Source organism: Rhineura floridana, chromosome 3, assembly GCF_030035675.1.
Source record: "Rhineura floridana isolate rRhiFlo1 chromosome 3, rRhiFlo1.hap2, whole genome shotgun sequence".
NCBI lineage: Eukaryota > Metazoa > Chordata > Lepidosauria > Squamata > Rhineuridae > Rhineura > Rhineura floridana.
Window position 1 is genome coordinate 220,120,055 of NC_084482.1, and position 14,961 is coordinate 220,135,015.

Below are 14,961 nucleotides of genomic sequence, written 5' to 3' on the forward strand. Positions count from 1 at the left end.
AATGTCTTTCTTTGTTCCTCTGTCTGGTCACGTCCACTTGCCTGGAAAGTCCATCGGCCAGTACATTGTCCTTGCCTTTTATGAACTGGAAGTCCACCTGATAGTCCTGTAGGGCCCAGGACCACCTCTGCAGCATAGTGTTATGGTTTTTCATAGTCTGCAACCATAACAAGGCCCGATGATCCGTAGTCACTGTGAATCTTCGTCCCCACACGTATGGGCGCAACTTGTTCAGTCCCCACACGACCGCTAGGCACTCCTTCTGGACTGACAAATAGTTTTTCTCCCTCGGCGTCAGCTTGCGACTCAGGTACGCCACTGGATGTCTGGTGCCTTCTCTCTCCTGTAGCAAGACGACTCCCAGCGCCAGGTCCGACGCATCTGTAGCCACGATGAATGGTTTCTCATAGTCTGGTGCTATTAATATGGGTCCTTGGCACAAGGCTTGCTTCAGTAGATCAAAAGCCTTCTGACATTCATCCGTCCATACCACACGCTCAGAACACTTCTTCTTTGTTAATTCATGCAAGGGGGTTGCTATTTCCCCAAAATTTCTCACAAACTTCCTATAAAATCCAGCCACACCCAGAAATGCCCTTACTTGTTTTTTGGTTAAGGGGATCGGCCACGCTTGTATTGCCTCCACCTTGCTCCATAAGGGGGTGATTTTCCCACTCCCCACCTTATGTCCTAAATAGATTACTTCCTTTAGTCCAAACTGGCATTTCTTAGCTTTTATTGTGAGGCCTGCTTTTCTTAAGGCCTCCAATACTGTTGTCAGGTGTTGGACATGCTCAGGCACCGACTTGCTAAAAATGGCCACGTCATCGATATAGACCACTGCAAAATCTGACATGCCTCGCAACACAGTATTGATTAGCCTCTGAAATGAACTTGGTGAGTTCCTTAGTCCCATGGGTAAGGTCACAAACTCATATAACCCATCTGGTGTACTGAAGGCAGTTTTGGCTCTGGATTGCTCGTCTAGTTCCATTTGCCAAAATCCTTTACAGAGATCTAGTGTAGAGATAATGGTTGCTGCCCCCAATAACTCTAACATAGCGTCTACCCTAGGCATAGGATACGCATCTGGGACAGTAATTTTATTGATTAGCCGATAATCAATGCAAAACCTTGTCGTTCCATCTTTTTTCGGAACCAGGACAATACTTGAGGCCCAGGGACTGATGGATTCCCTGATCACTCCTAATTCCAGCGTCTCTTCCACCTCCTTTTTGTTCTCATTCAAAACTTTCCCATTCACACGGTACGGAACAGATCTGATTGGGGCATGATCTCCAGTATCAATGGAATGTATAACTATACTGGTTCGGCCAGGTTTGTTGCTAAAGAGGTTCCTATAGGTTTTCAAAACTCTCAGAATCTCTTCTTTTACTTCTTCCTCTACCTCCTCTGACCATTCCACTTGATCTACCCCTCCTTTGTCTTTGCTTTCCTGTACCAAATCTAGAAGTTCAGGCCCACTTCCCTCAGGGAATAAGGTAACTTGCAACACCTTTGCATCCCTGGTATGATAAGCCTTTAACTTATTTACATGAACCACTTTGCTTTTGTTTAATTGGTCTGTGGTGATTACATACGTCACTGTGTCAAGCCTTTCTCTGATGGTATATGGTCCTTCCCAGTTAGCCTGTAATTTGTCATGTTTCCTGGGTATGAACGCCATAACCATATCTCCCACATCATACACACGTTCTCTGGCTGTTCTGTCATACCAGTAACTTTGCTTCTCCTGTGCATGACTCAAATTCTCTTTCACTACTTCCATCATTGATGTCAATTTATTGCGGAATTCCAATACAAAATCTACTACAGAAGTTTTGGACTCTCCCAGAGTTCCTTCCCATGAATTTTTTAGCAGTTCCAAAGGTCCCCTCACTTTTCTAGTAAACATTAGTTCAAAGGGTGAGAAGCCTGTTGACTCCTGAGGGACTTCTCTGTATGCAAATAAGAAGCATCCCAAATGTTCATCCCAGTCTTGTGGGTGATCTTGAACATAGCTTCTTATCATGCCCTTCAAAACTCCATTAAATCTCTCAGTTAGCCCATTAGTGGCGGCATGGTAAGTAGTGGTCTTTAGATGTTTTAGACCACAACATTTCCACATACATTGCATCACTTCTCCCATGAATACACTGCCTTGATCTGTCAGCACTTCATGAGGGAAACCCAGCCTCATAAAGATTTTTAATAAAGCCTCTGCCACTACAGGGGCTTCTACAGATCTCAGTGCTTCTGCGTCTGGGTACCTGGTAGCAAAATCCACCACCACCACTAGATATTTCTTGCCATGCCTTGTGGGTTTGGAAAAAGGGCCCACCAAATCTATTCCCACTCTATAAAAGGGTTGTCCAATTATAGGAAGGGGCTTTAAGGGTGCCTTGGTCTTTACTCCATTCTTTCCCACCTTTTGGCATATTCCACAAGATAGACAATGTTGTTTTACATCTTTGGAGATATCTGACCAATAATAATGTGCAGCCAATCTCCTCTTGGTCTTTTTTATTCCCAGATGTCCTGCACATGGGACATCGTGGGCTACCTCTAGCAATCTGGTTCTGTATTTGCTAGGTACTATCAATTGCTTCACTGGTTCACATTCATCCTTTCTCTCAGCAGGCATCCACAGTCTATATAAAATCCCATTCTCACACACAACTTGATTCCTCAGTTTGTCAGTGAAAGGAATCTGTTGGGTCAGGGCTTGTTCCTTTATCTGCTTCAAACTTATATCTTTATGCAGCTCTTCCCTGAATTGCTCTGCTTCTTCCCCAGAGACCACTTGATACAGTCTGTCTCCTTCACCAGGCCTGCTAGTGGTTGCTATGGTGACCTGAGGCTGGCTAACAGATTCCACCCTGTTTGTTTCAGCCCCCCTTAATATGGCTTCTTTTTCTCTGCCAATTTGCTGTCTGGTCACTACATAGATCTTTCCTTGGGCGCCCATTACATCCCTTCCCAGTATTGCTGGTTCTTGTTGCTGGGCATTAATGCCTACTTTATATTGGCCCTCTCGGCCTCTCCAAGTCATTTCCACCAGGGCCACAGGCAAACTTTCTGGTTGACCTCTCACTCCTTGGATAGTCACAGTTTCCTGAGGTAATATTACCTCAGATTTTATTAAATCTGGCCTCAGTAATGTCTGAGCGGCACCAGTATCAAGCAATGCCCAATAATTTGCCCCTTGTACACTCACTTCCTCTCTCAGACTTGAATCAAGGTCTGTTACTTCTGTCCAGTTTATCTGGCAGAACTGAACCTTTTTCGCTGTTTCTAAAGCCTTGGGCTCTGTTTTCACTGCCCTTGTCTGAGCAGGATTACTACTGGGGTTGGCAACCTCACATTGAAAACGTAGGTGCCCTGGTCTACCACATTTGTAGCATAATTTCTCCTCACTTTTAGGGTACACAGATCCACTCTGGGGTGTCCTGTGCCCTTCAGATTTTAATGGAGGACTCACTCATTGTGGTACCACATCCCTTCTGCAAGCATTATATGGTTTGGGTTTAAAATCTCTTGATGTTTTCCCCACCCAGCCAGTTCTATTGGAGGCGAAGTGATCCGCCATCTCTGCGGCCTCCTGCACCAATGTAGGGGAACGGTCTTTGACCAGGAGCCTTATTTCTGGTGGTAACTGATGGTATAATTGATCCAGTATCATGAGGTTTTTCACCTCCTCCACAGACTGAGCTTTGGCACTACTCATCCACTTTCCAAATATATCCATCAATTTTGCTCCCAGTTCCACAAAAGACCTCCCTGTCTGTATCTGGCAATTTCTGACAAGCTTTCTAAAATAATCAGGCCCCAGTCTGAATCTTTTAAACACTGCTTCCTTGAATTCAGCATAGGTGACGGGCCTGTCTGAGGGGAAATATTGGTATACCTCAGCCAATTCCCCTTTAATCAGATTTGATAAATACTGCATGTATTTATCTTCAGGTAGCCCCCACAACTGAGCTGCTTTTTCAAAGGTGCTGAGGTAAATTTGAGGATCTTGACCAGGCTCATAGACAGCAAAGTCCTTTGGAGTAATTTTTATTTTTGCTCCATCTCTGTCTTTCCTTGCCTCCTCAGAGTGAAATTTCTCTCTACCAAATTTTAACTTTTCTACTTGTAATTCGGCATCCACTGCTCGTTGCTTCTCCCTCTCCTCAAACCCCATTCTCATTCTCTCAGTTTCCATCTTCAACTTCTCAGCTTCCAACTCTCGCTGTTTATCTTTTTCCTCAGCCTCAAAGACCCGCTGCTTTTCTTTCTCATCAGCCTCCCTCCTCAATCTTTCAGTTTCCAACTCATGCTCCCATCTTAACTTCTCTCTCAAATACTCTATATAAGCGGGATTGGTTGAGTATCCTTCTGGGGTCTCTTCTCTGACAGGTTGTTTTTGCTGGGCAGTTGCAAATCCTATTAGTGCTACCCTCAATTCATCTACCCCTTTACCCTCGTGAGGTAAATTGAATGTTACGCACTTCTCCACCAGCTCCTCTCCTTTCATTTTTATATATTCAGCCATGGTGTTTGAGTTCACTCACTCTTTGCCACACACTCTTTGCCAGTCACTCTCACAAGAAATCTTGTTTTGTTATTTCTGTTTGCCACACCACTGTTCTGGATTCTCTAGTATTCGTATCTGGATTCTCTGTTGTTCGTATCCCACCGCTACTGACACCACCTGTGACGTAGTCTCCTTTGTCACCACGTGTCTTTGGGAATCTCTTTGGTTCGTATCCCACCGCTACTGCCACATGTGATGCTTCCTTCCCTGGCTCTCCCTGTCAGGTTCCTACCTGCTCATGGTTACTGCCTGTCTCTAGGCACCACCAGGGACTCCACCAGTCCGGACCGCACTCTCTTATGGTTTACCTATCCGCTCTAGCACAGATCTCAACAGATCCCCCTGCTAGGCAACCACCAGTAACGTCCCAAAACTAGTATTCCCAGAGACTCTGAATACTGGTATTGTTATTCTCTTCACCGCTGCCACCATTTGTTACAGTTCCCCTTCAGCCTTGGTCATTACCTCACCCTCCCTTCTGGTCTGTGAAACCCCAGCCAAGGATCAGGCCTTTGGTAAACCAAATTAAGTATTTATTAAAGATAACAAAGCTAACAAGATTAACAAGATTTCTTCTTAAGGCACATAAGCATATGGTTTTACTCAATACTAATCCGAACTCCACCTCCCTCCTGGCAAACAACTCTCTAAAACCCCACCAAGCAATCCACTCAGTTCTCTTCTCCCCCCCCGATTCCACTCTCACTCTTCCTTTTATACATTCAGCCATTTTAAACACTCAGCCAATCATCTCGCATTCTACTGCCCATTCACTCCCCCTCCTCTTTCACTCCACTTACCATGTATCTTCTAAAACAACAACACTTACCATATATACATTAATATAGGAACATCACAGACCGCCCCCAGCGGCTTCATATAAATGTTAAAAAGCATGGGAGACAGAACCGAACCCTGCAGGACCCCACATTGGAGAACCCACGGTGTCGAGCAATGTTCCCCAAGCACTATCTTCTGGAGACGACCCGCTAAGTAGGAGCGGAACCACTGCCAAGCAGTGCCTCCAACTCCCAACTCCGCAAGCCTCTCCAGAAGGATACCATGGTCGATGGTATCAAAAGCCACTGAGAGGTCAAGGAGAATCAACAGAGTTACACTCCCTCTGTCTCTCTCCCGACATAGGTCATCAAACAGGGCGACCAAGGCAGTCTCAGTGCCAAAACCAGGCCTGAAGCCCGATTGAAATGGATCTAGATAATCGGTTTCATCCAATAGCGCCTGGAGCTGGTCAGCAACCACACGTTCCAGGATCTTGCCACATGTAATTAATTACTTGGACATTTTTCCAGATTCTATCATCCAGTGGCAAAGAACTTGCCAATTGCCTGTTGTTGTTTTATTCCTCTCTGTAAAAATGTTTCAGAAAATGATGATTAAGACTAGCTTGCTAAATCTCTTGACTGACATATATTGTAAATCAGAAGAGCATTTTAGGTATGGCTTTCCAGAGATGAGGAGTAGTTTGAGAAACACTAGAATGCAGAACTAATCCTCAGCCTTAGCCAGGATTGACAACTAACTAAAAAAGCTACCTGGCCTGCTCTTATTTGCAACTGTTGAGAAACAATGGAAATATCTCAATATGTTTAGCCTGGAGAAGAGACTGTTAAAGGGAGATGTGACAGTTGTCTTCAAGGGCTGTGATGTAGAGGATGGAGCATGTTTGTCCTCTGTCACTCAAGAGCTTTACTTTACTTTACTTTACTTTTTTTCCCCAGCCAAACTAAAATGGTTGCACTCCTGCTTGTCCTGTTGGGAGCCTTCCGGTTTATTGCTTCCGGTAAGACGTGTTTCTTTACTCGCTCTTGTTTTTTTAGATACGTGTTTTGTAAATTCTTTATTTTAGCTATTTTTTGTTTTACCTTTAAAATGGAATTTTAACTGCTGATGACCTATATGGGTGAGCTTGATAACCTGGCAATTAAGTTCCTTTATATGCTGTACTAAACGCCTGCAACTTACCTTCTCCTCTCGAGTTAAAGGAGCTGAAAGCCATAAATCTTTTGGCTAAACTCATTCCATTAAATGAATCTACACTGACGGAGGAAGTCCTTGAGATTGATGGTTTCAACTAGAAAAAGACTCCAGGAGTTGGGAATATCCCCTGAGGGTGACGTTATGGCAAGCAACCTTCAAACAAAAATTACAATTTTTTTCCCATACCTACAAGACTCTGTGAAAACTTTACCACAGCTGCAAAGGGCTTTAAATTCCAAACTCCTGCCAGAAACTCCCCAGGACTGGTCGTTAGACCGCCCCTTCTTATTAAATCCTTGTGTTGTTTCTACAACAACAAAAAGCCTGGCGGAGGAACTGGAAGATGCCGGCTTAAATTATACTATAAATACTCCAAATCCAACAATATTAACAAACAATGGTCCCCCTTCGGAGATAATTACCATTGACTCATATCAAGAAACTCAAGGGCATCAAACTCCCCCCCCCGAAAAGAGAACAGAGGAGAATGACATGAAATATTTAAACTCTAATGCCCCAGGGGCTTCCTGTTTGGGCTGGAAGGAGTTATTGTACAACAAACTGAGCTCTGTTAAAAATTACATAGCTGTAACCAACAATTTGCTTAACACGCTAGTTCAAGCGTTGGGACCTCATTTGTATAATGAAAATAGTGACCAGGGGACATCGGTAATGCCACCATCTGTTCATGAGCATCAAAAACTGCCTACAGGGGGAATAAATAAGTGCAAGACTAGGACTCTGAAAAACCACCCTCGGTCAAAATCAAATCAGAAAAAGTCAAAGAACATCAAGAATCCTAAATGTAATTCATTAAGGAAAATGAACTTCAAGCCTCTGTTTAAATTATTAGATGCTCATAAGCCGGAAGCTAATAGAATGGAAAAAGACCCACCTCAAAATCAAAAGAGCCTCATCCTTACACCGATTCTAGTAAAGAGAAAATGGGAGAAACCCCCATACAGCTGATGTTATCATCGGAGACTGGATCATCCTCCTCTAAATATCTGACTTTAAACAATTTTGATTCATGGAATCTAGTACTACAGCCAGAAAAGCTAGTAGTTACGTACCATATTAGGACTTCCGGACGTCGGTCTCCTTTTCCGAGCATTCCATTTTTGGATCATTGTTTTGGTCTACTGTTCTCCGAAACTCACCGCATAAATTACATTAAATATATGACAAACATATCTCTCAAGCCAGGGGACTGGCAGCTGATTATCACCTTTCATTCATCGACTTTTGCCAACCAGATTTTTTATGCAAGAGAAAAGTTAAAGGAACGGGGTTTAACTCTACAATGATATTATATCAACAGCGCACTGCCATCACCGTTGGTAAGACACCAACCAAAAGTTCCCAGACCATCAATTATCGAGTCTGAGACGTCCTCAATAGATGTTAACCAATGGAACCTTCAACAGTTAAACCCTGCCCAGCTCCTTGCTCAAAGATCCTCAAGTGATGTCTGCTTTCATGCTGGAATTGGAGCCTGAGGAAATTCAATTTACTGAACTATATTCTCACCTACCAGAGACTGAGAGATCAATGATTATTGATAAACTATATAATTTAATACAATGCTTGGAAGCCGTGAAACCCACAATGAATCAGAAGAAAGAACGTTGTATTAGTAATCTAAACGCGGCTGCTAATCTGCTCTCAAAGCCACTAAAGCTCCGTACAGCATCCCCTAAGGTTCCCATTTACAGTAATATAAGTAAACTGCTCCAGGGAGGAGAGGACTGGATAAAGTCAAGATTCTTGGACCTTGGGGAATTGGCTTCTCCGACCAGGCAACAATCTACCCCACTGTTGGATAAACGAGTTTCACAATCTTCTGTCCGTCAAATCAAATCAGGAGCTGTTGTTATGGATGTTACGGGGTCTTTAAATCAGATCACAGAATTAAAATGATATTTTTCTTCCCAAACAAATTTATTATATGAAAAGTTTCCAGTCCCAACTGCAATACCCTCTGGGCGGTGTCAGAATGTTTCATCTATATCCAAGTATGTACTACACTTTTTATCTTGGAATATAGCAGGCTGGACTGCTAAACAAAAGAACTTAGATCTGATTGCTTACCTGAATAAATCTGATATATTTTTTCTCCAAGAGATGTGGTGCACCCAAAATCTAATACTGGATGGCTTTTCTATTTTGTGTCTACCTGCGGTTTATTCTCAACCTAAATCAATCGGTAGAGCAAAAGGTGGCCTGGCACTAATGATTTCTACCGCACTGTCAGAACATTTTAAAAGCATCCACTCATGTAAAAACATAGCTATGGGGGTTTTACTGTCGTATAATACCATATCATTTCTGTTAGTCAATGTCTATATTCCTCCATATTCCTCTAGGGAATTAAATGAACAAGCTTGGGAAGACTTAGAAAGATACTTAACAGAACTTGAGGTTCTATTTCCTAAAGCCTTTCTTATCATCATGGGTGATTTTAATGCTAGGACCGGTGTGACGCCATTCCCTGGCTCTCCCTGTCAGGTTCCTACCTGCTCGTGGTTACTGCCTGTCACTAGGCACCACCAGGGACTCCACCAGTCCAGACTGTCCTTTTTTATGGTTTCTCTCCCCGCTCTAGCACAGATCTCAACAGATCCCCCTGCTAGGCAGCACCACCAGTCACGTCCTATAACCAGTATTCCCAGAGACTCTGCCTGAGTCTCTCTATCAGGTTACCTCTGTGACTGAGTGCTTAAGCTGTCCCCAATCCCTTTGATCTTTATATATAAAGCATACGATCCTGGTTTGCTCTGAATACTTGTGGTGTTATATTCTTCCCTTCACCGCTGCCACCAATTGTTACAGTTTCCCTTCAGCCTTGGTAAGCACCTTGCCCTCCCTTCTGGTCTGTATAACCCCAGCTAAGGATCAGGCCTTTGGTAAACCAAATATAGTTTTTATTAAATAACAGAGATAACAAGATTACTTTATAAAGGCACATAAGCATATGGTTTCATCTATTTCTGGTACTTGTCTTAGTATTAATCCGAACTCCACACTCTCCTCACATCCACCAACTCTCCACACAATCTCCTCTCAAAAACCCACCAAAACAACCCACTCACATCCACCTAACACCTCTCAAACAACCCACTAACGTCCACCCAGATTTAACTGTCATCCTTCCATTTATACTCTCAGCCATTCTAAACACTCAGCCAATCATCCAGCATTCTACTGCCCATTTACTCCCCCCTCCTCTTTCATTCCACTTACCATGTATCTCCTATACAAACAGCACTTACCATATATACATTAATACAGGAACATCACAACCGGCCCCAATAATGATGCATTATTTGCATCAAATCTTTGGGGGGGAGAGGATAATGCTCAATATGCTCCCACCCATGTTAGGGTTTCTAAGGATATTAAGATAAATTATGGAGGCATCTGCCTAACTCGTCTGATTGGCAGTCATAATCTCATAATGCTGAACGGCCTCAGACTGGTAGATCCATGCGCAGAATATACTTACATTTCTGGCCGAGGAAGCAGTGTCATCGACTATGTCTTAATTTCGCAACACCTACTTAACCTAACATCGAGGTTTATGGTGGGCAATAGACAGGACAGTGACCATCTTCCCCTAATATTCTCTATACAACTACCAGAAAGGGGACATTTGGATCTAGAATATAACCCAATGGCAAACTCAGCATATTTTACATATAAAAGGACCATTTGGTGTCCTTCTGTAGATTCAACATGGCAAAAAATTTTACCTCTTCTTTAGGAGTGGCCCTACAGGAGCGAATAATGAAAGCCACAGATCCCCGTGCTATATTAATAGATTACGCTACTCTGATCTCAAATTTAAAAATGACCTTAGTGCCCAAACCTTCTCCACATAGGGTAATCTATAGAACAGGTTTTCCTAGATGGTTCGATAAGGACTGTCGTGATCTCAAGAGACAACTAAGGGAGTCCTATCTACAATATTGCCTTCAAAACGCCAATATTCTTCCTTCTGAGTATTTTGTTATCAAAAGGAAATATAAGGCAACGATAGCCGCCAAAAAAAGGCAGGCTGTTCAGGAAGGGTGGAAGGCCTTAATACAAGCCTCCCGACACAAAAACTCGAAAACCTTCTGGAAGCTGGTTTCTGGAGATATGAGGTCTTTAAACTTTGCCCCAGGCAGCATCCCTCCCTATCAATGGGAACAACATTTTACTGATAATTATGAGGATACATGTCGCATTTCCCCATCCCTTAACCTAACAAATCTACCGATATGGGCACCTGTCACTCAAAAGGAAATAACTGATCTGATTGGCAGTTTAAAACCAGGCAAAGCACCTGGTTTTGATAACATACCCCCTGAACTGTTGAAAGTATATCAGGTCTGGTGGGCTCCCCTGTTGGCCAACCTGTTTACAATAATAAATAAATGTTCAGTTCGAGGACGTGGACAAGGTGCTTGGACAGGTTCGTGCGATCCCCTCGGTACTGGATCCTTGCCCCTCTTGGCTAATCAAAACTAGCAAGGAAGGAACAGTTGGCTGGGCCAAGGAAGTGATTAATGCCTCTTTACGAGAGGGAGTGGTCCCTGGCTATCTGAAAGAGACGGCAGTGAGACCACTCCTGAAAAAACCTTCCTTGGACCCAGAGGATTTCAGCAGCTACAGACCAGTAGCCAATGTTCCGTTCCTGGGCAAGATCCTGGAACGAGTGGTTGCTGACCAGCTCCAGGTGCTATTGGATGAAACCGATTATGTAGATCCATTTCAATTGGGGTTCAGGCCTGGTTTTGGCACTGAGACTGCCTTGGTCGCCCTGTTTGATGACCTATGTCGGGAGAGAGACAGAGGGAGTGTAACTCTGTTGATTCTCCTTGATCTCTCAGCGGCTTTTGATACCATCGACCATGGTATCCTTCTGGAGAGGCTTGCGGAGTTGGGAGTTGGAGGCACTGCTTGGCAGTGGTTCCGCTCCTACTTAGCGGGTCGTCTCCAGAAGATAGTGCTTGGGGAACATTGCTCGACACCGTGGGTTCTCCAATGTGGGGTCCTGCAGGGTTCGGTTCTGTCTCCCATGCTTTTTAACATTTATATGAAGCCGCTGGGGGCGGTCATCAGGAGTTTTGGAGTGCGTTGTCATCAGTATGCTGATGACACGCAGCTCTACTTCTCCTTTACATCTTCTTTGGGTGAGGCAGTCGACGTGCTGAACCGTTGCCTGGCTGCGATAATGGACTGGATGAGAACTAACAAACTGAGACTCAATCCTGACAAGACTGAGATGCTGTTGGTGGATGGTTTCTCTGATCGGATGGTGGATATATACCCTGTCCTGGATGGGATTACACTCCCCCTAAAGGAACAGGTGCGTAGTCTGGGAGTCATCTTAGACTCTTCCCTCACACTTGAGGCTCATGTAGCCTCGGTGGCCCGGAATGCGTTCTACCAACTTCGGTTGGTAGCCCAGCTACGTCCCTATCTGAGTAAGGAGGACCTCACATCAGTGGTACATGCTATGGTAACCTCGCGTCTGGACTACTGCAATGCGCTTTATGTAGGGCTACCTTTGAAGACGATTCGGAAGCTACAGCTAGTGCAAAATGCGGCGGCCAGACTGCTAACAAGAACTAAGCGGTCTGAGCATATAACACCTGTGCTAGCCCGTTTGCACTGGCTTCCAATATGCTTCCGGGCCAGATTCAAAGTGTTGGTACTTACCTATAAAGCCTTATATGGCGTGGGACCACGATATCTGCCGGAACGCCTCTCCCGATATGAACCGGCCCGTACACTACGGTCTACTACGAAGGTCCTCCTCCGGGTTCCGACTCATAGGGAAGCCCGGAGAGTGGTGACAAGATCTAGGGCCTTCTCAGTGGTGGCCCCTGAACTATGGAATGGTCTTCTCGAGGAGGTGCGCCTGGCGCCGACACTATCATCTTTTCGGCGCCAGGTTAAAACCTTTCTCTTCTCTGAGGCATTTTAATTCCTGTTAATTCTAAATTATTATATTTTGATTTTAGACTGAACAGTTTTGTGTACAGTTTTGTGTTATTTTTATTGTATTTTTAATGTTCACCGCCCAGAGAGCTGTTGCTAGTCGGGCGGTATATAAGCTTAATTAAATAAATAAATAAATAAATTTGGATACCCCTCTGAGTCCTGGCTAGAAGCCATAGTTATTCCCATATTTAAGAAAGGGATTAGAGAAGATCCTGCGAATTATAGACCAATCAGCCTTCTCTCTGTAATCGGCAAACTTTATGCCAGCTACTTGAAAGGGAGACTTTCCACATGGCTAGAAGAGGAAAATATTTTGGGCTGGGAGCAGGCGGGCTTTAGGAAAGGCGGGTCTGTGATTGATCATTGTGTAATCTTAAATCACCTAGCTGAAAAATATAGGAATCGATGGGGCAATGGCCTATATCTTGCATTTGTTGATTTAAAATCCGCTTTCGACTCTATCCGTAGGGAGAAATTATGGGTAAAACTTGCAAATACTACAACTGACAAAAGACTCCTTTTCTTAATCATCCGATTGCACCAGCATACATCTTTTCGTGTCAGATGTGGCCGTGCACAAACCCCATTTTTACAACAAAAGGAGTTAGACAAGGCTGTATCCTAGCCCCTCTTCTATTTAACCTCTTCATGAATGATTTAGCAATTAGCTGTTATTCGCCAGATTTTCACTCCCCAAACTAGCGACTCAGCACTGCCCCCTATTGTTATATGCTGATGATGCCGTCCTTCTATCTCTATCTAAAATCGGTCTAAAACGACCATTCCGAGCTTTTATGTTATATTGCCAGGAAAACCAGCTGACTATAAATTTTTCTAAAACTAAAATTGTAGTATTTACTAAACGCTCTTCAACTTCTGAATGGACGATCAATGCCCACCAAATTGCTCAGGTTACTCAGTTCGAGTACTTAGGTATCTTATTCCACTCATCACTGTCCTGGGTTCCCCATATCCGAGCTGCCATTACAACTGCACGGAACTCAGCAAAGGGCATTTTACGTTTTTTTTTATAAAAGGAGGTCAATATATTCCGGCAGCCCTACAGGTTTTTAGATCTAAAATAATTCCCCAACTGCTATATGGAGTTCCGTTATGGATTGGGGCCTTTGATTCCTCTGTAGAGACTGTACTTTCAATTTTTCTCCGACAAATTTTTGGTGTTCCAAACTGTCTGCCATCTGCAGCCCTTAGATTGGAATCTGGCCTAATCTCGCTTGAGGCCCAAGCGTGGACTATAGCTTTTGATTATTGGTCTAAATTGTCATATGAGTATTCTTCTGGCTATCCTCCACTCTTGTGGGAGGATCCTTTTTCCTCCCCATGGGCTAAAACGTTTTCCACTTATCTTGCAACCATAGGTCTTTCTTTAGAGTATCTAGCATCACAAGAGCCAGCAGCAGTGAAATATTCTATTCTGGCCCGGATTAGAGATATAGACTTTCAATGCGCAATTACGGCAGCCACTTCAGCATGTTACCCCATTCACTTTGGCCTGAGTTATGAGCCATCGATACGTGCCTCTTATTTGGAATTTCTCACGGTCCCTAAATACCGCCTAGCCTTTATTAAGGCGAGATGCAACTGTATAACTTCTGCGCTGTTAGAAGGGAGATATCGGGGCTTACCGTATAAACATCGACTGTGCCCCTGCAATGCTTGCGATATTGAAACTCTCTTTCATATTTTCTTTGAGTGCTCACTATATATTATTGAACGTTCTAAATTTATAATTCCAATTATAAAAAACTTTCCTCATAAGCCGCTTGATCGCCTACTTCCCTATCTTTTGTCAGCCTCAAATAGAGATTGCACCTTATCTGTTGCCAAATTTATTTTTGCTGCCCAATCTATATGAATGAAGATCCCTCCTCCTGATGGACTGGCTGCACTTTTGTAACATTGCAATATTGTTTTATTTGGATAGTTATTGTATGTATTTTATTTGATTGTATCGGGTCTATGACTGTAAAAATAAAAGTAAAGTAAAGCACTCAAGAGGACAGGAGTAGAGGCAATGGGTGGAAATTGCAAGGAAACTGACTGCATCTAAACATTGGGACTGCTATGGGGAACCTCCCATCACCCCTGGCCATGGGTTCTGCTTGCTGAGGCTAATAGGGGTTGCAGTCCAGGAATATCTGCAGGAACATAAATTCCCAAGGGGGCCCGAGGCGCTTTGCCATTGGGCAGGGACGGATTCAGGCCCTCTCTGACCATTGGCCATGCTGGCTGGGGCTGATGGGAGTTGGGGGTCTGGCAACATCCGGAGAACCACAGACCTCCCCTGTTGCAGGGAAAAGCCTGTATTTCCAAAATGGATGAAAGTGTATGTCAGAAATTGTTTACTTCTAGCACGTGAGTTGTGACTTTTG

General features: G+C 43.8%; 1 protein-coding gene across 3 annotated transcripts in view; it reads left to right on the top strand.

Moving 5' to 3' along the window:
* Positions 1 to 14,961, top strand: part of LOC133381679 (major histocompatibility complex class I-related gene protein-like) — a 41,293-nt gene that overhangs the window by 5,245 nt on the left and 21,087 nt on the right. For all 3 annotated transcript variants that reach the window (XM_061621054.1, XM_061621056.1, XM_061621055.1), the window contains exon 2: positions 6,319 to 6,380. In XM_061621054.1, the coding sequence (XP_061477038.1) occupies positions 6,329 to 6,380 (52 nt within the window). In that variant the 5' untranslated portion in view covers positions 6,319 to 6,328. The remainder of the gene's footprint in view (positions 1 to 6,318; positions 6,381 to 14,961) is intronic.